Raw genomic sequence first — 22,333 nt, forward strand, 5'->3', positions numbered from 1 at the left:
AGGCAATGCCAACGTTAAAAACGTATATATGTATGTACATATGTACAGAGCTCCATAAACCAATATCTCACATTCCATCGCCATTATTTCCTACTTTTTAAGCAATGAAATATTCATCGTGCGCTCTCGGACGCAATTGCACTGGCAATTGAAAGCTGCAGAGTGACAGCCACAGCCACACACCTACAGCTCTACCATGACGATCTGCTGTCTCAAGTGAGCAGCCCAAATGTGCCATAATTTATTATAATAAGCGACCGCCATTCGGTTGAAGTGCTGTTTTGCTTGCGCTAAGCCATTCCGAATGACAGTAATTTATTGAAAATTTTTCTTATTTGCCGCCCTCAATAACAATCTTATAATCCAGCCAAATTGAGTCATTACAGTCATACACACACTTATAAAGGTTGCTTTCGCCAGCGCTTTCCCAACAACACTGTGATTTTCTTATTTATTACCGTTTTCAATGAAATTCTCTGATACCATCGACGAAGTGATAAAAAATCCTTAGCTCAATACAAAATGTCAGCATATTTCAATGGAATCCAGCGAATATATCAAATTTTATTATTGTATATTAACCCTTAAAGCCTTACACACGGTATGATGGCCGCCAACGAAGGCGAAAGGCAGCGAGACCGAACCGTAAGAATGATTAATTAACACATGCACCGGCAAGTCAGCGGGCGGCAGCAACTGAAAGTAACTGTAACTGGCCAACGGTATTTATATATATGCTTTATACAAGTATATATATATATATAGAGAGAGAGGAGCGCAGATGTATAGCGGAGGTGTATGTAGTGAACGTACAAGCGTGACAGTCAGCTGTATAAAAACCGAGCTGCCAAACGCAGCAAGCACACGCACACACACATACACTCACACATCAATCGACATTAATAAAAATTTGTTACGCAGCAATGACTCGGTACAACCCGCAATAAGCAAGCAAACGAACTGCCAACAAGCTGCAAGCACAGTGGCTGACCGACGCTGCCACACCGGCTGGCCGGTGGCACGCTCGCTCATATAGACATACGTACACACACATACGCACACGTGTACGCAGCTGCTACCGTTGTCGGAACTCAGCATCGATTAAATTTTATTGACCATTATACCGGGCATATGCAAGCGCACACATACATATTCACTTAGATGTATATACGCATATAAATTTATACCCTGAACGACGTATTTGACGAGATATCTTGACGAAATTTGGCACATATTATTAACCGAAGCATTACCACAATCTCAAAAGAAATTGTTCAAATCGGATCACTATAGCACATAGCTTCCATACAAACTGAACGATCGGAATCAAGTCCTTGTATGAAAAGTTTTTTATTTGACGAGATATATTGGCGAAATTTGGTACAGACTATTATTCAAGTCGTCGCTACAATCTCAGAAGAAATTGTCTAGATCGGACTACTACAGCATATAGCTGCCATACAAACTGATCGTTCAAAATGAAGTCCTTGTATGGGAAAAGTTTTATTTGACGGGTTATCTTAACGAAATTTGGTATAGACTATTGCCTGATGCGAAGCTATGATCCCTTGAGATATTGTTCAAATCGGATTACTATAGCATATAGCTGCCATACAAACTGAGCGAACAAAATCAAAATTAAGATCATTTTATACCCTTCTTTCCTCTAAAAATTACACCCGTGAAGGGTATTATAGTTTCAATACAGCCGAAGTTAACTTTTTCGTGTTTTTATTGTTGTTTTTTTATTTATATGTGCGTGTTTGTATTGGTGTTGCTGCTGGTGTTGTTTGCATGCCCCAGTGACAGTGTTGACGCAGAGGAGTCCAGCGGCAAAGGATATACAAAATAACCGAGGCAAATAAGAAAGCACAAGCAAAGCGAAAATTGCTAAAAATGAGAATGAAAATGAAAATTGAAAGAAAAAACAGCAAAAAAGAAAACGCAATACCAACAACAAGCAATAGCAGCAACAGCAAATATTGAGGCCTGCGCCGGCGGGTTTCACAGTGAAATGCAATCCGTAGAAAAATACTCGAACACGTGAAGCTAACCACACAGATCAAATGTTCACACAATGTGGCACGTTTACAGTTATCAACGCACACATACATATATATTACTATATGCATGCGTATATGCGCGTGTATGCATATGTGGTGTGACGTTTGCGGACAGCTTTGTGTAACAGAAGGAAGCTCTCAGGAGACTCGTGTACATATGTGTGTAAACTTATGCTCTTACGCGCATTTCACTGAGGCGATAAATTGAAAACATTTCGAATAATTTCACAAAACTACTGAAAATTTAATACAAGTACTCAATGGTGAAGTAAAATCTTCTGAGAGATTTGCACTCTCGAAAAAAAGTTGTAGCGAGCTTTCACCAAAGCTTTAATGCAAAAAGTTATTATCATCGGTGAACTTACTTGTTCCTAATTCTGCTATCATGCTTACTTACTTATTAAAAAAATGGAAAGAAAACGTGAAAGCTTCCAAGCTCGAAAAAAACACGAAAATAATTTTCATGGATTATAAATATTATTAGTAATATCAGTCAAAGTAATAAGCAGAATAATAGATTAATATTACTATAGTTTTGCATTACAAAATTTGCACAGAAGGAAAACAGCTTTTGCAAACTTTCACCAGAGCTTTCATTCACCATTTTTGGATTATAGTATAAGTCATGCATAATCAAGTAAAGCCTTCTTATAGAATAATAGATTAACATGACTTTAATTTTACATTATAAATTTGCGCTCAAGGAAAAAAGCTTTGCAAAACTTTCGTCAGAGCTTTCATTCAGGATTTTGCATTATATTATAAGTCATTGGTAATAAACTAAAATCCTTTAAAGATGGATATTAACTTAATTTAATTTGGCAAAATTCGTATGGGTGAAAAAGAGCTTTTGCGAGCTTTACTAAAACTTTCGTACACCATATTCATTTTCTCATTTAGGTTTCTTTACGATCGCAGTTTGTTTGTCTTGTTCCAACAGTATATTTAATGAAAAAAGCGAAACGGTGAAAGCTTCGAGTCTCCAAAAAAGCACGAGAACAATTTTCAGGTTTTAAGAAATAAATTTCAAGTACTGTTATATTATAAGTAAGTAAGTAAAGTAAGACCGTCTGACAGTTTGATATTACTTCAATTTTATATGAAAAAAAGTTTACTCACGAACTTGAATTTTTTTAAACTTTTACTAACACAGATAAAAGCTTGCATTCACCAAGTTTCTATAGTCGCTGAGCTTTCTTTAAGATCACATACTATTTTTAAGGTTCTGACAGCATTTTTATTAAAATATTGCAAAATAGTAATTAAGAGCCAAAAAGTGAAAGCTCCTGACACCAAAAAAGCTCGTAAAAAGATATTCAGCATTTAAAATTATAACGCAATCTTAAATAGTGGAACCTGGCAGATTTATATTACTTTACTTAACGACATTTGTACTCACTAAAACAAGCTTTTGCAAGCTTTTGCTAACGCAAAGTAAAGCTTTCATTCACCAAGTTCTTATACTAACATAGCTTCCAGATCATTTTGTTTATTTTTACAGTACAGTTATTGGAAAAAAGACACCTCAAATTGGAATAAAGTGAAAACTCTCAATTCCTAAAAGCTCGACAATATAAATCAGTATTTATGGATGGCCCAAGTTCCTATATTAACTTTGCTTACTGATTATTTTGATTATTTTTACAGTTGTCACAGTATACGTAGTTAACTAAAAATAAAAAGCTGAAAGCTCCTCATCCCAAAAAAGCTCGAAAATAAATCTCAGGAATTATGGATTGCCCGAGTTACCATATTAACTTAGCTTATAAATATTTTTGATTATTTTTACGGTTGTCGCAACAAAGTTATTAAAAAAGGGAGACCCAAACAGAAAAGTGAAAGCTCCTAGTCCCTAAAAAGCTCGAAAATATATTTCAGAATTTATGGCTTTATTTTAATAAGGGAGGAATATCATGCTTACGATCTTTTTATGGTCGATTGTATGTACCGAAATAAGGATTGCGAGATATAGAACCCATCATACTGAATTTAGCACCGTTTTTGAAAGCTTAGTGTGGAACTTTGATGAGTTAGCGCATAAGAAAACTAAAACTTCGCTAGACATGTTGAAGGTACAAAAAAACTAGAACGTGAGAGTTGTTTTATTACAGGTTTAGGACAGCATTTACAAAAAGGCTTGGAAAGAGTTGCCACCTGTTTAAAATTATAAGTGAAAAAAAAAATTCGAAGGAAATACCCAAAAAAACTTGAACATAAAAAACATTTTATTCGAGGACAGCATTTGCAAATAGGCTTGAACAGAGTTGCCACCTGTTTCAAAATTATAAGTGAAACAAATATAAGAAGAAAATGCACATTAATACTTTATCAAACTTTAAAATTAAGAAATTAAAATTAATTTATTACGAAAACATGTAAAAAAAAACTTTTGGCTCTGGGTTGCCAACTTTAAAAAAAATTAATTACTTATTTGAAAGAATATATATCATATTTTAGTTTTTCAATTATATATCCAAAAGAAAGATAATTAATAAGCTGCCAATTGAATATAATTTAGAGCAGTGTTGCCAACTTTTCAAAAGTTCGAGGTAAAAAGTTAAAATGAAAGAGAAGAAATCCATTCAAGTTTAAAAATCAGTATAAATTTAAGTTACCAACAAACAAAAAAGCTTCAATTACTACCAACTCTCTGAAAGTATAAAAATTTCATTGAATTTTTTTTTTTGGTTTCGCCGAAAATATTTCCTGTACAACAATCCACACACATTTTTGGCTGCAACTGAAACCCAATTTATCCCTCTGTAGCAGTCACTTGAGGAACGGTGTTGCACCCATCACCTTTGGTGTAAATCGATTTTCCTTTAACGACTTCACACACGAACGTTGAACACAAAAAAAAAAGTAGAGACGAAACACTAAGTGCACACACAAAATAAAAATAATCGAAACACATGTAACGGTATACGGGAAAACGAAATGAAAAACATGACAACAAAAAAAGTAAAGTAAATGAAAATGAAATTGAAAGTGGAATTGTAAAAACGCCAAGTGATTTAGTACATGGCTGGCGTTAAGACAGCGACAAGACCGACGGGCACACGCTTAGCATGCACATAGGCGCACACCATAAAATACGCACACGCACGCACGTACGTCCATTTTTATTTGCCTACGTGTTGACATACGCGTACTTTTTATGACTCAGCCGCCTGTCCGAACCCCACTGGACGCTGAAATATGGCCTGCGCGGGGTGCTAGTGGCGGTTAGTGCCGCGAAAGGATAACGCTTTAGTGGCTGTGTAGACGCCCTTGTAAATTATAACCCGAACAAATGTTACAAATGGTCAAGCGCTCCACAAGCAGCGCTATTCGCATGTGAAGGCTCACAAAGTTTTTCCGACGCTGTTGGTGTAGACCCTGTTGGGAAGCGGATTGACAAGAATATAACTGATTTGTTTTCGGTAAAGCATTGAGTGATGAAGAAGAGGCTGAGAACATCAAGTATGAACTGAAAAGTTAAAGAAAACCACAAACGGTCTAAATGAGTGGTAAATTTAAGGGGATTATGGTAGATTTCAAAGGTAGACTGATCGGTTGTCTTCGCATTCCCTTGGTATAAGACACGAAAACTCATCTTGTGGGTACTGGAGAACTTCAGGCTTTCTCATAAGATTAGGGAGTGAACATCACTTGGCTCTTCGGTCATATAGGTAAAAAAAAATCAAAAAACGTTTATGGCATAACCTATACTTTTATTTTTCTTAGACTTCAGGTCCACCATATAGGTCATATAGGTTAAGAAAGCATTAAAAAAAAATTATGACATAACCTATACTTTTTTTTCTTAGACTAGAGGTCCTCCCAGCCCATTAGAGATATTTTGAATACTTTTACGTGTCCCACTAATGCCGAAGACCTCCCATCAGTGAACCTCTTTTTTGCCTTTAACCTTGTATGGCCGAAAAATCAAGTTATGTCTACTTACTTCCTCCCTAAAAATCTACTGAAACCCTCTAAAAGCTTTTCAAATACATTTTTTTCAACCAAAATATTTGCGTGCCTTAGCATTCCATGTTTGCTCTACCAGGCCACGCATGTACTGAAGCCCCCTCACATAGCAATAAGTACATAAAACTCCATATCAGTGTAGCGGGAATTGGAGCGGAACAAAAGCAACCGCATCAGCTCAGTCGTGCGCCAGAAAACCGTTATTTTTTACTCACCACTCATGGCACTACTTATTGTTTCTTTCTTCGACTCTATAAAACAAATGTGCTTGTCAATGTTGGAGAAAATGAAAAATTCCAAAACCAAAAACAAAAACACCACTAACCGCAGCTGTCACGGGAAAAACTCAATACAGCAGAACAAATTGAATACGTTAATTATTGCCAGCCAGAGAACGCAGCGCTTATACCGAGCACTGGTGGGGAGCAACGCCCACCAGAAGTAGACAAAATTAATGAATGAGAAAATGTCAGAGAGAAATTGGAAATTATGTATTTCACGAGTGCTATAGAATAAGTAATTAAAATGCTAAAAAAAACTTCAAGATTATTTAAATATTATATATAAATAGCGAAAGAACGTTTTAGTGGCGAGGCTAGGTTATATGGTTGATCCGAAAATCGATGTACTTAACTTGCAGAGGTATTTGTTTTTTGTGTTCCCCGAAGACTTGTTCAAATACATCATCTCATAGTTCGACGAAGCATTTTAAGCTTTCCACAAATTTACTAATGCTGCCGATATCAATCCCTACTAGTTCGCTAAGCTCCTCGGAGGTATGTTTAACGAGATATTTCAATCTCAGTCTCGCAAAAACCGGGCAATAAAGGAAAAAGTGACAAGGCCTCACCATCCTCAATAAAGCTTTGCCAAAGAGGTCTGTAAAATGTTTAGTCGCACCGCGTGTAAACCTTTTGAACAGTGTCCACACAAAACACCTTCAATTGCGGCGACATTGACTTTGTTAAGAGCCAGTAGCTCGGATGGCTTTTTACGGCTCACAAAGCGGCCAACAGCCAAACTGATTTCGCAGTCGCACAAATTCGGGTTGTTGAACACCACTTGCTAAGCTCACTGAAGCTCCATAGGTCCATACCTGGAACTCAAGAGGACATCGGAAAACGCGGATGAAATTGAAATGACATAAGATGTCTTCCTTGGAAAATTCTTCGGCTTTGAAGTCTAATATGGAAAAAGAAGTTTGCACTAATAAAAGATTTTAATAGTTTTGAGCTCCTTTACAGTCAGCGAGCTCGAAATCAATACAGCCTCTCAGCTATCGGAGTGAATGCACACCTCTCTGAAGGAAGCAGCACTTCGAAGCAGTATATGTATCGCCCCCTTAAGAGCTCCCGGACCAAGAAAGTACCATCCGGCTGCCTACCGAACCAGCCAAGTCACTAAAAGCAAAAATTAAGTCACTAAAAGCGATATATAATAGAATGAAATTTTCGATAGAGCTGACAGACGGATCAGGGCGACGGGAAATGTCTTAAGGTCTTACGCGATCGCCAAGAACGTGTGCAAGAGCTCCAAAGGAAAATACGCATGGTTTTTACTCACACAGTCTCTAAAGGATAGAAGTACGGCTGTTGGTCTAATGATGGTTGCAAACTACTACTATCGGGGGGAACAAATTGAACCTGTATCTGGCAAAGACGAAACTCTATAAGTCAATCAATATTTCCATCCCTCTATATGGTACAAAGAAATGGACGATAATAACATCTGATGAGTCGAGTTTTCGAGAGAAAGGTTCTCCAGGACCATAAATCTCCTTTGCGCTTTGGAAACGGCGTATATCGTATTCGATGGAACGATGAGCGAGTTATACGACGACATTGTCATGGTTTAGCGAGTTAAGAGACAGTGGACACTCTGGCTTTGTCAAGTCATCCAAATAGATGAAAACATTCCAGCTCTGAAAGTAATCGACGCAGAACCCGCCGGGGGAAGCAGACAAAGAGAAATACCTCCACTACGTTGGAAAGACGAAGTGGAGAAGGACCTGGCTACACTTGGAATCCCACATTGGCGCCAAACAGCAAAGAGAAAGTACGACTAGCGTGCTGTTGTGAACTCGGCTTTAACCAATAGGTCTATGTATGGCGTGACTGCCAGCCAGCACAACTTTATTTAACCTTCTTCCGAATCTGATCGAACAATATCAAGTGCTTGTATGCAAAACTTTTTTATTTGATAAGATATCCTAAGAAAATATAAGAAAAAATGTGTTCAAGAATAATTCAATTCTTTTTCGAGTAAAAATGTTTCATTCTCTCAGCCAATAGGTCGCCTACTTATCAAACTAAGTTGAAATGTGCGTAAAAGCAAGAAAGATCCAAGGCACTGCGAACTTGTGCACTAACTTTTAGGCTTTCGCAAAGCTTTCAAAGACACGCAACAATTTTGTACTTCACCAGGACGCATCTGTCCGTTCAGTGCAACCGAAGTAACATTTCGCCACTAGAAGTGCATGCGAAGAGCATAACTGCCACGACTGCTAACAACAAGCGACTGTACCTAACTGCAACTCTTTACAAAATAAGCAAGTTGCTGAAGAATCCAATGCCGAGGCAAAAGACTTTTGCCAACTTTTAACATGAAAGTCCCAACCAAATGCAATTCACCGAATTACGCCGCTTTGGCTGCCAACGCATAGCCCCAGCTCCAGCTGCAGCGCCAGCGCGGGCTCGACTAAAGCTGACAGCCAAAAATCTAAGTCGCAAGCGCCAGCAGGCTGTCTTGCTGCCTTCTGCCCGCATATAACTATCTCGGCTCGCGCACTTTTGCCTCGCCATTTCTCGCCTTTTTATTTTTGTGATAACTCTCTTTCTTTATTTGTTGTTTTTGTTGTTGTTTTTTCTGCTTTTGCGTGTAAACTTTTGTTTGAATTTGTTTGCAACTTTACACGCCAGCAACTTTGCACTTGCAGCAGTCTAAGACTAACAACAGCAACAATAACAATAACAACAAATACAACGGCAGCGGCAGCAAGTCGATGACTATTATTGCAATGGCAAGGAATAACAATGGGTGTAAAGTAAACAGCAGCAGAAGTAAAAGAAAACGACTCAATTGCAACAACTCTTACAACAATGACAACAGCAATAACAATACAAAAAGACTTACGTCAGTATGTAGCTAGCGCGTAACAGGCGCGTTAACTGTAGCGTTGCCAGCGCTGACAATAAGAACATGACAGCGAAAATTAAATTGCAACGAAAATAAACGGTACATGTTGCAACAATAACAAAAAATATAAAACGGTATAGACAACCGCCGATTATGTTGGTACGCATGGCGTTCAAGGTCCCATGGGTAACAATTTGGGCGAAACCACGCCTATTAGCCCGCTGATAGTCTTTTAACTCTCACATAGCATCAATAGTATAACTTTATTCTTTTCCATTGATGATTTTGTATTTTATCTATTGTTTTTCATAGAGTTTTATGACAAGAACTTAAGCAGTCTCTAATTAGACTACCTGGAACCTAATCGCAATATTTTGGTCAAAGAAAGCTCGTGAACTTTAATAATAAAAATATTCAGATATACGTATATACAGTTATCTTTCCTTTTCATTCCATTGTTTATGTTCTGCAAGCTCTCTGTATATACCAACTAAAGGCTCTAGGCTTTGTGAAACCCGAAACGAGCTTAAGATTATCAGAATTTTGGAAGTCCTGATCAACTCTGTCAACCTATAAACTTAATAGAACCGTTAGTATATAAACCTGTAACATTTTCAGCGTCCAGAAAAAGTCCACAAGTGACGCTTCTAAGAATTTTATCCCGATAATAAATAGAACATTTACTCGAATAAGCCGAAATCTACCTATGAATGACTGATAAGCAGATTTTACTTTCCCAACTTCACCTCTGAAACCCTCTACTGCTGGGATGAAATAAAAGTGAAAACCTTTGGTTCCTTTAACCCCTGGCATTCGACGTAGTCGAACTGATCGTTGCTCTGTGTGCTGCCAATGGAGATCTAAACAATTCTGAACATACAGGAAAACCGCTTAAAAGGGCTAATTGCGAACTTCAGTTCTCTGAAACCTATTCGTCATTTAGAAACGACGAATTTTTGAGTAAAAGGCACGAACTAATTTAATATAGTTATTAAATTTCTAGATTTAGATAGATTTTCTAGACTTTATAGGTTGAAGTTACTTACTGAGGCTCAAATCTCAACTATGGCGGTTCATACAGTATGCTTCAGGTAGAGACTTTCTTTTGGAAACTTATGTAAAAACAGAAAACGATCTATATTTTTCAAACTTTCCTAGATCTTGGTGATAGCTTCTGGCTATTTATCTGTTTATATCGATTTTAAATAGCCAAATCGATACTGTATGGCACCTCAATATCAAACCTCGAGAAGCCGATTTCGATTAACATCATTTGATACAGACTTTTTGGAATGGAGGGATCATAGTCTTCAATATTTCTAACCAAATTGTGTCTGCGGAATTATTGCGAATGTTGGAAAAAACTTACGGTGATTCCGTTTTATCGAAAACAAAAGCCTTTTGTGTGGTAAAAACCCTTCAAAGATGGTCGAGAGGTCGTTAAAGATATGCCTAGTTCTGGACGCCTTTCGACCTCTTCAACTGATGAAAATACCAAAAAAAGTGAAGAATATGGTGATTTCAAATCTTAAAGCAAGTGTTAGAGAGATGAGAGAGAGCTCCAGATCTCTTACACGAGTCCGTTCTAATGATTTTGGTGGATATTTTGGGTATGAAACACATTCTTGCACAATTCGTCTCAATAAAGCTAATTTTTTTTCAAAAATAATACAGTAAACAAGTCTCTTTGGATATGCTGGATCGTGCAAGTTCCGATCCCATATTCAAGGATAGTATTATAACTGCCGATAAAACACAGGTTCAAGAGTTTAACATGCAAACAAGTCAACAATCATCGGAATGGAGGGGAAAAAATCAGCTGTAATCAAGAAAAAACACGCCAAATCCCCTCAAAAATCAAGGTGATGCTCATTGGTTTTTTCCATATTCGAGGGTTGGCACATCATGAATTTGTTCCTTAGGGACAAGGGGTCAATAAGGAGGTCTATTTGGCCGCATTGACGCGCATACGTGAAAATATCTATCGAAAACGGCCGAAATTGTAAAAGAACAATTCATGGATTTTTCACGCTGATAATGCACCCACGCATTGAGCTACGATTGTGACCGAATTTAAAGCCAAAAATGCGATGAATACCTCGATCAACCACCGCATTCACTAGATTGTGGTTCCGCGTGATTTTTTTCTTGTTCCCCAAACTGAAGTTGCCGCTCCGTGGAACCCGTTTTCAGTTAATTGAAAATGAAATAAAATTCGCTGAAAGAGCTGAAGGCAACCCCAAAAAGTGCTTAAGAAGAGTATTTCGGGTCTGGAAAAATCGTTGGCAGAAGTGTAATACATCTGGTGGGGATTACTTTGAAGGTGACATATTGATAAATAATTAAATATTTTTCATTTTACTTAATATTTCCGGGTAGTCTTTTGTGACAATTAATAGTGCTGAGTTTCGGCAAATTTTCACTTAGAAAAAGCTTTTAGTATCAAAATAACATATTGAAATTAGAGAGCTACTATAATGAGCAACTGCTGAAATAAGCTTCTTCTCTTTTTTATCTTTCTCTGAGTACTACTAATGGTTATCAGTTCACAAGTGTCTTCTTTGGATCTGACGAAATGAAAGGCAAAATTATGACTTCTGTTTAGCATTTATGCAAGCCCAATCGCCATCTCGATATAAAAGTGTATAAATATAGTATATCTGAAAAGATCTGAATCTCTTCTTAGTAATGCCAAGTGCTGTTTATGCTAAAGGAAAACTGTTGGGTACCAGGTCTTTAATCTAAAGCACAAACTAATTCCTGAATAATTCCGCAAAAATCTCATTCTATTGCGAAAAGTGTATTTTGCTTATTTTACGTTCTCCTAAACTCCTACAATACTATAGTAAGTGCACTTAAGCACTTTTTGCTGTTCGCTGGAGCCGACGAAAGCCATTCGCGCTAGAAGTAAACACTAAATATAATATTTCTGAATGTCTACTTTTATTGTTATTACTGTAGCTGCTTACTATCTCTTCCGCCAACTTGCTACATTTTTTCGAACTCATTTTGCCTAACGCCATAGTGCCACACAGACACTCACGTGCATGCGACACCATACATGCACTTTTATTTTGATTTCTATTTACATTGTTTATTTACTGGAGTAATTTTTCAATTTCTTCGTTCAATATTGTTTTCATTGTGAGTTGTTTGATTTTCGCAATTTTGCTTCTTCGTTTTTCCTCCTCGGTCTGTCTATTTTTTTCTTCGATCGAATTTCACTTTGTAATTTTTCTCGCGCGTTGAACTATTGTGTGGCATTATTTGCTTTTAAGAGAAAATTGCAATTTCAAGCTACAACCCAAGCACATAATAACACTTACACACATGTATATATATACATGTATGGGTGTGTTTGTATGTGTAAATGTGTGAGTGCTAAGTGAAAATGGCAGATAAGGTTTTCTTGTCTTGCGAGTGAGTTCCTAGAACACACGTCCTCTTGTGTTGTGAATGAATTGTGGGTTTTTGTACAATGAACGTACAATATAACAGTAAATGTAACGGTTTACACGCAATAACAAAGAAATTACGCTAATGTACAGACTTATTTATAAATTGAATGTTCAATGAAATCCGTTCGAGGAAAATTTTAGGTATGGAATTTTTATAGCAACTCTAGTTGGCGTTTTTATTAAGAAAAAATTATTAAATTAAGATTTTTCTTATACGAAAATAAAAATAAAGATCTGAATATTAACATAAGCAAGATGTGGTAACTTCGACTTTAATTATGAAAATCATGATTTCTAATAAATCAAAATAAAATCATAAATGCTGGTAATCTCAGTCACATTTCGATAGAAACGAGGCAAGGAGGCCTCTTCTGACGAACTGATCGGCTTTCCAGGCTCTCAAAACGAGTCTGATGATGAAATATCTGCCTGCTATTTCTAGCGAGGACGGCACTACTTGACTAGCTTTGAGCGAACAGTTAGCGAGCTTAACGCTAGTATTGCCGGTCTGCTGTCGGAGTGTAAGCTCACCTCACTGAAATCTAAAACCAAGAATGACGGAGAACTCCTTCCGGAAAACGCTCTCTCTAACCTTCCCTCCTAGCTGCGATCAAATCATAAAAAAACTCAATGGACCTTTTCTACAGCGAATGCTCCCGGTTTAAATCATCCCATGTGAGTATGTTATCAAAGAAAAGCCACCACAAGTAGCCTCTGCGGCGAAGTGTTACAAGTTTTCAAGAATTCACTAGAAGTAGGAACGAATTTCGGCGTGTTCTTGTTCTGATCCCTTCATATCCCAGCATCCCTGAGCCTTAGAACGCACTTCGCAGCAAGGCACCTGCCAGCAATGTCCAAGGGTGCTATTTGTAAAATGACATTGAGAGCTATTGTAGTGTGATGACGATGAGTGCTGCTCTGTGTACACGTTCAAGCTTCTTAGCACGTGTTGCCTATTTGAGCGCCTCCACCAGTCCAATGCATTATAGAATATTATTGACTTAACTATGATCTTTTGACTTTGTTGCTATTTGAGTTGGCATTGGTGAGCCACCTTATAGCTACTCTGCAGGAATATAAAACAGGACATACTTTCCTTACTTTCTCCTCAATGTTTGACCTCGTTGAAAGCTTTTTGTCAACGATGAGCCCTAAGTATGTCACCTTATCAACAGGATGAAGATGTGAGCCTCCGAATGAGGGAACAGTCACTTCTGCGTTCTTAAACTTTCTTAATTTCAGTTTCACTTGAGTTGACGGCTGCCATCCGCCCAGTCGGATACCACGTTGAGGTATCCTTCGGTTAGATCGGTATTTAAAAATGTTTCTTTAACCATAAGAACAACGTCTTCAGCGTTCCTTGAGATTTTTAAGTAGATCTTTAGCTGACAAACTCCAAAACCCTTGGAAAACACCCCGCTCTGCAGAGTGCCTAGTTAACCTTTCGGGATGCCTTTGCACTACTCAACTCCATTAAGACCATTCTGTCGCGAAGAAGACTATATATGAGATATTTATGTTGCAATTCAACCGCAAACATTTGTCGAGAGATTTGTACCACTTCACGGTGGTACACTGTTGAAGATCCCCTTGATATCGACAAAGGTGCGGACAGCAAATTCCTTATACATACAAGTAATGTCATAAGTGCTTCCTCCAACCATCACACTACATCTTGCAAAGCAGGGTTGACCGACATGCCTTTGATGAAGGCATTCTGGACGTTTAACAGTTTAACTATTGACATTCTGCTTCTATAAACAGATCCATAAGTTTCTCCAACGTTTCAAAGGAAAGAAAGATAGGCTAAAGGGCCTGAAATTTTTGGCACCAACGTGAGAGCTCTTTCGGAGTTTCGATATAAAAGCCACTTTAACCAGTCTCCTGGGTGTCGCTGGGTCAAACCATGCCTGAACTGAAAAAGCCAGAGGGTCGGGTAAATGATAAACTGCAGCGCTCGTGGTTCAATACGAATCCACTAGAGTAATTTAATTGGGATTTCCGAACCATATGTGTGTTTAACTCACCTGAATTTAAGCGCCTAAGTTTCCCAAGCGAACTCTGCAAGTAAAGAAGAAAGAAAATAAATAATTTTATTTGTAAAATAGATATTTTTCATCTCTTCATGCGCTATATATTAACCTTATATAACTAATTACAATGTGTTGCTAAATATTGCTGCCTTATTTAAAAAAGCAAGCGTGTACGAAGTAGAGTCGTTGATTAACCTGAACGAAAGCAATTTTCCACTCCGTTAATTGAATTTTTCTCACTCAACTCATGGGTACTTTTCTTCTTTTCTGCTTTCATGTACAACAGGAATCAATTGCGAGGAAAACGTCGATGAATGCATGTCGAATCCGTGTCAAAATGGTGGACATTGTCGTGACCGGAACAATGGCTACACCTGCACCTGTCAGCCGGGCTACTTGGGCATCAATTGTGAAATCGATGTGGCTGTCTGCGAGACGGGTAAGTACGCGCGAGGCCAAACGCCAATCGAGCGCACGTGCATGTCAAAAAATATAAAATTCAATTTTATTATCAAACCAAAATTCATACACACACACATCCGCGCTTTTTACTTTCAATGAAACCCGCGCGAACTATACACCAACTAATGTCCGCTTCATATTCAATCAACATTGTCACTCATTCGCCATACTCACACACACAATCTCTGTCACATTGCAGGCACCGGCGCGCGTTGCCAGAATGGCGGCGAATGTATTGAAGGACCTGGCCTGGAGTTCTCTTGCGAATGTACTGCCGGCTGGCATGGACGCATCTGTCAGGAAGAGATCAACGAGTGCGAATCGGCGCCGTGTCAGAATGGCGGTGTGTGCGTGGATAAACTGGCATCGTATGTGTGCGCCTGTCCGATGGGCTATACGGGGAACAATTGCGAGGAGGAGATACTCATTTGTGCGGACAATCCGTGTCAGAACAATGCGCTCTGCCTGATGGAGGAGGGCATACCGACCTGCTATTGTGTGCCCGACTATCATGGCGAAAAGTGTGAGTATCAATATGATGAGTGCCAATTGGGACCGCGTTGCATGAACGGTGGTGTTTGTATTGACGGTGTTGACACGTTTTCATGCTCATGTCCACCGCTATTGACGGGCATGCTCTGCGAGTGTCTAATGATTGGTGAGGATTCGTTAGATTGCAATTATACGGTGAGCATATCAACACTGCCGCCGACAACAATAATACGACCAATTACACCGACAGCTGCTGCACCCGTAACGACGACAATGACAGCGGAAGTGACACCGCATGTGTCCGCCGCACCGGTGGTGACAACAACAACAGCAGCGCCAGGCGGCGCAGTATCAGTGTCCACCTCCGCGGAGACCGAAGAAACTGAGGAAGAGACTGGTGCGGGTGTTGGTGCAGAAAAAGCCAAACCACCGCCTGAGACCGCCACTACAGCAGGCAGCGCCATATCCGTTTCATCGGAAGAAAAGCCGCATACCACGGAGGCATCACGCTCGTACACAGCTGAGTCGGGTAGTAGCGTTGAGTCGTCCTACTCGTCCGAAGGTAGTGCGTCAGTTGAAGGCGGTGCATCCGATGAGTATACGACGCCAGCACATGTAGATGCTAGTAGCGGTGAGGAAGGTGTGTCCACGACGGCCAAAACAACAATAAGTGCCGGGGGCTCAGACTATACGCCTGGCTCATCTGCAGTTTCGAAAAGCGCAGAATCGGATGAAGGACCAGCCATCACTTATTCCACACGTCCACCATTCAAGCACTATGTTACCACCATCGAGACCACTTTCTCCATTGACTACTCTACTGCAAGACCCACCTCTCTGCGGCCAACGCCTACGATATTCTTCCCCAGCAGCACAGTGCATATATTACCAGACCTGCCTAGCAAACACATTCCCACCGAATACCCTGAGTATCCGGACCAAGATGTGACCTCGCCACATCGTATAACCACCACGGTGGCGCCATTCTTCACCGAATACCCCGAGGTTGCAGTCACCACACGTTACAAAGACTTCACCAGCAAAGACTTGAGTATGATAACAACCGGACGACCAACAACCTATCCCTCAACACCGCCATCGTTGACATCCACCATTGTGCGTGTTGGCAGTACTTTGCACCCCCAACCCGGTGGCGAAATTGCAGCGTCAACTGTGACACCGACAACCGGTGTGCCCGCAGAACGACCAGACGCGCACCATCATCATCATCACCATCACCACCATCATCATACCACACATGCGCCGCCAACCAGCGTTGAGGAATATACACAACCGCCACAAACCACACAGACGCACATCTATCCGCACGTGACGACGCATACCACCGAGCATACGCACTACCACACCACACATCGACATCATTATGAAGGTGCGCCCACCACTGTTGCAGCGCCATTGCCAACGACTGCCGATGTTACCACAACACAACCACTCTATACCGACGATTTGGTTAGCCACACCACAACGCCACGCCCTGCTTCAACGCCGTCTGTGTTGGTGCCGTTACCAACAACTCTTGCACCCGAGCCAGAATCTGCGGAGACAACACAACCACCGCCACCACCACCAACCATACCGCCAACAGAACCATCAATACCCGCCGCGCCATTGCCAGTAACAACGCTGCCGCCACCACCATCACCGCCGTCAACGGCAACACCAACCATGGTGGCCACATATCCGCCACCGACGGAACTGGCGCCTGCTCCCGGCACACCTGCACCAGCATACACCACTTTGCCACCGGCGCCAACCACCACCGTGCCAATCTACAGCACCTATGCGCCGCCAAGCAGCAAACCCGTCACCACGACAGTAGCCAGCAGCGAGGAAGTGGAGAGCGCCAATACGGTGGCCACAGGCGTTGAAACGGGCATAGCACGCGGCGGCGCGACGCCTGTTGGTGGCGCTGGTGGCGTTGATAATACCACCGAAGTGGATTGCATAAAAATGGGCTGCTATAATGGCGGCACTTGTGTCACGACATCGGAGGGTTCACGGGTAAGTAACTGGAAAAAGCATATGCGTCTGTGTAGTTAATAGCCAAAAGCACATTAACGGTCGGCTGAAGTGATGAACGCCATTACAGGCGGCAACTACGTCAGGTTATTACTTTGAAGGTTAAGGGATTAGCGCATATGGGAAAAGGTACGAAGCTGCTGCGCGGCTTATTACACATGCTTGATGCTTGCAGGTTGGTTTGTATTTCAAGCTTTGATGCTGGCCTTTGTAAATATTTAAATTGCACCAACTTCGCAGGCAACAAAATCAAATCCAAATTAAAGGCATTAGCATTTATCATCAAGCATCGACCCTTGATAACGTTGTTTATATATAATTATTAGGGTGAGTCAAAAATCCACCGAATTTAATTTTCGTTTGATACTCTGAAAACTAGGTTTTTAGACACCTCCAAGAAAGTTTCTTGTACCGGGAAATTATATTGTATAAGTTGTATTTTTATTAGGGTGGGTCAAAAATCCGATTTTTTTTCTTGTTACTCTGAAAATGAGGTTCTTAGGTACCTCTATGAAAGTTTCTTGTGCGGGAACTTGAATTTTATTAATTGTATTTTTATTAGGGTGGGTCTAAACTTCAGAAAATTTTTTTTTGCTTGATTCTTGGAAAGATAAGTTTTTAGACACCTCTAAGAAAGTCTCTTGTATCAGGAAATTTTATTGCATACATAGCATTTTTATTAGGGTGGATCAAAAATTCACACATTTTTCCGCTAGAACCTCTTTAACAGGTAGGTTCTAAGACACCTCTAGGAAAGTCTCTGCAAGTATGAACTTTTAATCACATCAGGAAACTCCCTTGTCTTACAGTCGTTTTCTTTTCCCGTATTATGAGATAAAAAAATTCTCGCTTCCAACTCCTTGAAAAAATATCACGTTTCGTAGATTCTGAAGCTTTTAATTTGCAGATAGCGTATAATTAAATCCTTATGCTCTAGTGGTCCACAAAAATAGAGAAAGTAAATGAGAAGTCTAGTTCCAAGTTTCAGTCTCACAGATAATATAACTCGTATAATACCTGTGATACCACTCAAAGTTTCATACGAAAGTTATCAGGAAGGAGAGGTTACTCCTTTTAGCTGTTTCTTCGTTCACATACCTATGAGGGATATGTAAACAGGGAGACGTCATTAAATATGAGGCGCGATGAGTTTTTCATGAATGGGTACAAGCTATGACGGAAGGTTGGAGGAAAAAGTAGGTGGGGGGAGCGCACCATTAAGATTAGCTCCGGTAGCCTAAAGCACTGTAGTGTTTTTCAGGCAGAAGTGGTTGCTATTAAAGACTATTCTTTGCTAAGCTAGTCTCAAGCTATGCACGAAAACTTCGAGCGTTAACTTATAAAACTACAGGTTCGAATATATCTATACCATATTTACGAAGCTAGATAAATATTCTTTCTATTTCTTATAACCCTCCCTTTTTAGTTTTCTTCCTCTTTTTCTTCGTTCTTCCTTTTCGTTTAGTCCCATTTTGAGATCCCAAGTGTAGACAGGTCCTTATCTACCTGGTATTTCCAACAGAGTGGGCGTTGAATACTCTCAGAGCTGGAGTTTTTTCATCCATTCGGAAAGGTCTTTCCCGATTCTGGCAGAGCATTTGGTATTACTCAGCGTTAGTTTCCACAGCCGTATTAGTGTTGCGGGGATATCAAATTCAGACATCGCGGCATAAAATCAGCTCCCTTCCATGCTGACGACGAAGATATCGATCATCTTTTCACGAGTTTTTTCCAAGATTGAGCACACGGTGAATAATCTTTCACACATTACGCTCGATCGAACATTTTGCGATGTTGAGGAAGCAAAAGAGCAGATGAGATCAGTCCTTCCACCCCTCTTATAAAAAGTATCATGATTACCACTTCACATTCATTCTTTTTCTCCTTAATTACGTCCTATATATAATTTCATACCTGTATTAAATTAATTAATATAAATTGAATAATATGCCAAATATAGCTCTCGCCAGCAATTTGTCGATAGAAATTATTATTTATTCTTTTTTTCTTGCACTGACAACAAAAGTTTGTACACATGTAAAACACATGTACAACAACACCCATAACCATTTGTTACATATGCGCAATGGTGTTGCCTTACAACGTCGTCATTAGTAACACGTATACGTGCGTTTAGTGAAAAGCCTCGTCAATGCATTTGTAAAATCCTTGTCAATTGAAATTAATTCTTTTGTTATGAGTCAATAAAGTCTTCAGTGACAGTAATTCAATCAATTATGGTCACCACTCCGTTAGCAATACATTTAAATCTCACTCATAATTAATTTGCAAAAAAATTAATATAAAGCTGTTGTTGGTTTTTTAATTGTTTGTTGTTTTGGATTTCTGCCATTGAATAAAACATTAATTAAATTATCATATATTATGCACAAAATTGATATTCTAGCCGAAAGTGCAACTCAATATTTTGCGCTTCAGCATGTAAACAAAATTGTGGCCGCAGGAAATGGTCACAATGGCTACAGTTAATTATCAGCATTTACTGGATCAAATTTGTTAATGTAAATATTTAAAAAATATTTTATTCGAAGAAAATGTAATTATTTTATTATAATAGAGAAATGTGGTAAACAAGGTTTTTATAAATAGTGGCTTTATTGAAAATCCCTCCAATAGGTTCAAACTATGTAATAGATCCAAGAAAGATGCTTGTATGGAAAACTTTTTTATTTGACAAGATATCTTTACGAAATTAGGTATAGGCTCATGCAAATCGCAGGAATATCATCTCCGCAGAAATTGTTCAGATCGGCCTACTATAGCATATGGCTGCCATACAAACTGAGCGGTCAAAATTATGTCTTTATATGGAAAACTTTTTTATTTGACGAAATATTTTTATTAAATTTCGTACAAATTATTGCCTAAAGAAGCGTTATAATCCCTAGGCATATTTTTCATATCGGACCCAAGTAGTATATAGCTGCCATACAAATTGACCAACCAAAATTTAGTCCTTGTATGGAAAACTTTTTTATTTGATAAGATATTTTTATTAAATTTCGTACTGATTATTTTCAAAGGCAGCGCTGTAATCTCCTTTGATATTGTGCAGATCGGATCACTGTAGCATATAGCTGCCATACAAACTGACTGGTCAAAAGGTATATTTATATTTTTTTACACCCCTTATAGTATAAGGAATGCAGCTGTGAAGGGTATTAAGGTTTATGTGATGCTGTAATTAACGTTTTCTCTAGTTTTTTTGTACAATTTGAAATTATTACAATGTATTCATTAAACAAGGGATACTTTGCAAGCAAGTAACGTATACGCCGTGGCGTTTGATCGTTCAAATGTGAACTTGCGCTTAATATCATAAAAATGAAATATATGCATATAAAAGTGGTAAATTTAAGAAAACTGTATAATATATTCAAAATTAAGAAAATTATCCCAATTATTTCCACTTTTTCAACACATAAGACTACAAAAGTCATATAGCACTTCTCAGCCACATACAAGTGTAATTGTAAAAATCAACCCGGAACCACTTGTTTATTATTGTTATTACAAAAAAAAAGTTGAATCAAAATGTTTATCATTTATTAAAACTCAATTGGCTTTAAACCACCACAACGTCGCCTTTGATAATTTCAAATTTTCTGCTTCAACTCACAATGAGCGGAAACTGGTGGCGTTGCCAATTAATATGCGCAATTTTACTTTAGAACTTAACGGTAAACTTAACACTATATACAACTGCGGCGCAAATGCACGTGCCACTGTAACGGTATACGTCCGCAAACTACCTTTGATGAGCTGATTTGCATTTAACGGTTGTTTACACCGCAAATACCACAACAACACTGACATTTCATAAATGAGGGCGCATTTAACGCAATTAACGGCAAAACTTAAACAACAAAAACTCCACAACAGCAAAAACACAACTGACCATAATGCATAACAAACTTTTATTTTAAAACAACAACAAGAGCAAATAACAACAACACAAAGCCAATGAAGCAGCGCTGGCCAATTAAAGTCGCTTCTTGTGTTGCATGAAATTATTGTGAATTCACTGAGCATTTTTCACCTCTGCGCACCCTCATTATTTTATAAAAAGTAGTGAGTGTTTAAAAATTTCCGTTTAATTACGCACTTCGCACAAGCATATGTATTCCCTTTGGCTGAGTTATGTACGTTTGCAAATAGCTGTTTGCTTATATTATTACGTATGCACACATACACATACATTTACGGGAATATTGAATGCAAGTTTAACGTAAAGATTTAAAGAATTTAGTTAATGAACGATGCACTTTTCTTTAATAATCCCTAATACTACTTTTCGCTGGGATATGGCAGAAGGTTTCAAGTGGACGTTCAAGTCCATTTTCTAGCAAAGTTTTCCACCATCTGCTGATTTTTAGTTTAGTTTCAAACCCATGTGAAGAAAATACGTTTAAACCTTGGAAAACAGACTATTTTTTTGGTTTAAAAAGGAACATGAGGGACTCGCTTTAATAAATGGAATTTTTATTTTATATCACGACAAATTGAAAAAAAATATAAAAACTATTTCTCAACACGATAGACAGTCACGTAATGTATATATCAAGTTAATACTATCCATATATGTATTTGGTTGTATCTTTCATGGTATTCTTTAATAAGATCTTACAAAAAAAAACTTAGCCGTGTTATATGGCGGCAG

The 22,333-nt window shown here is 38.8% G+C and overlaps 2 protein-coding genes across 8 annotated transcripts in view; one reads left to right on the forward strand and one right to left on the reverse strand.

The window, feature by feature from the left end:
- LOC105231228 (uncharacterized) overlaps positions 1-22,333 on the reverse strand; it is a 196,959-nt gene that overhangs the window by 127,110 nt on the left and 47,516 nt on the right. For all 4 annotated transcript variants that reach the window (XM_011212411.4, XM_019992068.3, XM_011212409.4 and 1 more), the window contains one exon: positions 14,653-14,686. The gene's annotated coding sequence lies outside the window, so the exon portion shown is untranslated. The remainder of the gene's footprint in view (positions 1-14,652; positions 14,687-22,333) is intronic.
- Positions 1-22,333, forward strand: part of LOC105231226 (protein eyes shut) — a 174,825-nt gene that overhangs the window by 101,238 nt on the left and 51,254 nt on the right. For all 4 annotated transcript variants that reach the window (XM_011212405.4, XM_011212407.4, XM_011212404.4 and 1 more), the window contains exons 4-5: positions 14,945-15,097; positions 15,320-17,634. In XM_011212405.4, coding sequence (XP_011210707.2) covers positions 14,945-15,097; positions 15,320-17,634 — 2,468 coding nt within the window. The remainder of the gene's footprint in view (positions 1-14,944; positions 15,098-15,319; positions 17,635-22,333) is intronic.

Source organism: Bactrocera dorsalis, chromosome 1 (assembly GCF_023373825.1).
Source record: "Bactrocera dorsalis isolate Fly_Bdor chromosome 1, ASM2337382v1, whole genome shotgun sequence".
Taxonomy (NCBI): domain Eukaryota; kingdom Metazoa; phylum Arthropoda; class Insecta; order Diptera; family Tephritidae; genus Bactrocera; species Bactrocera dorsalis.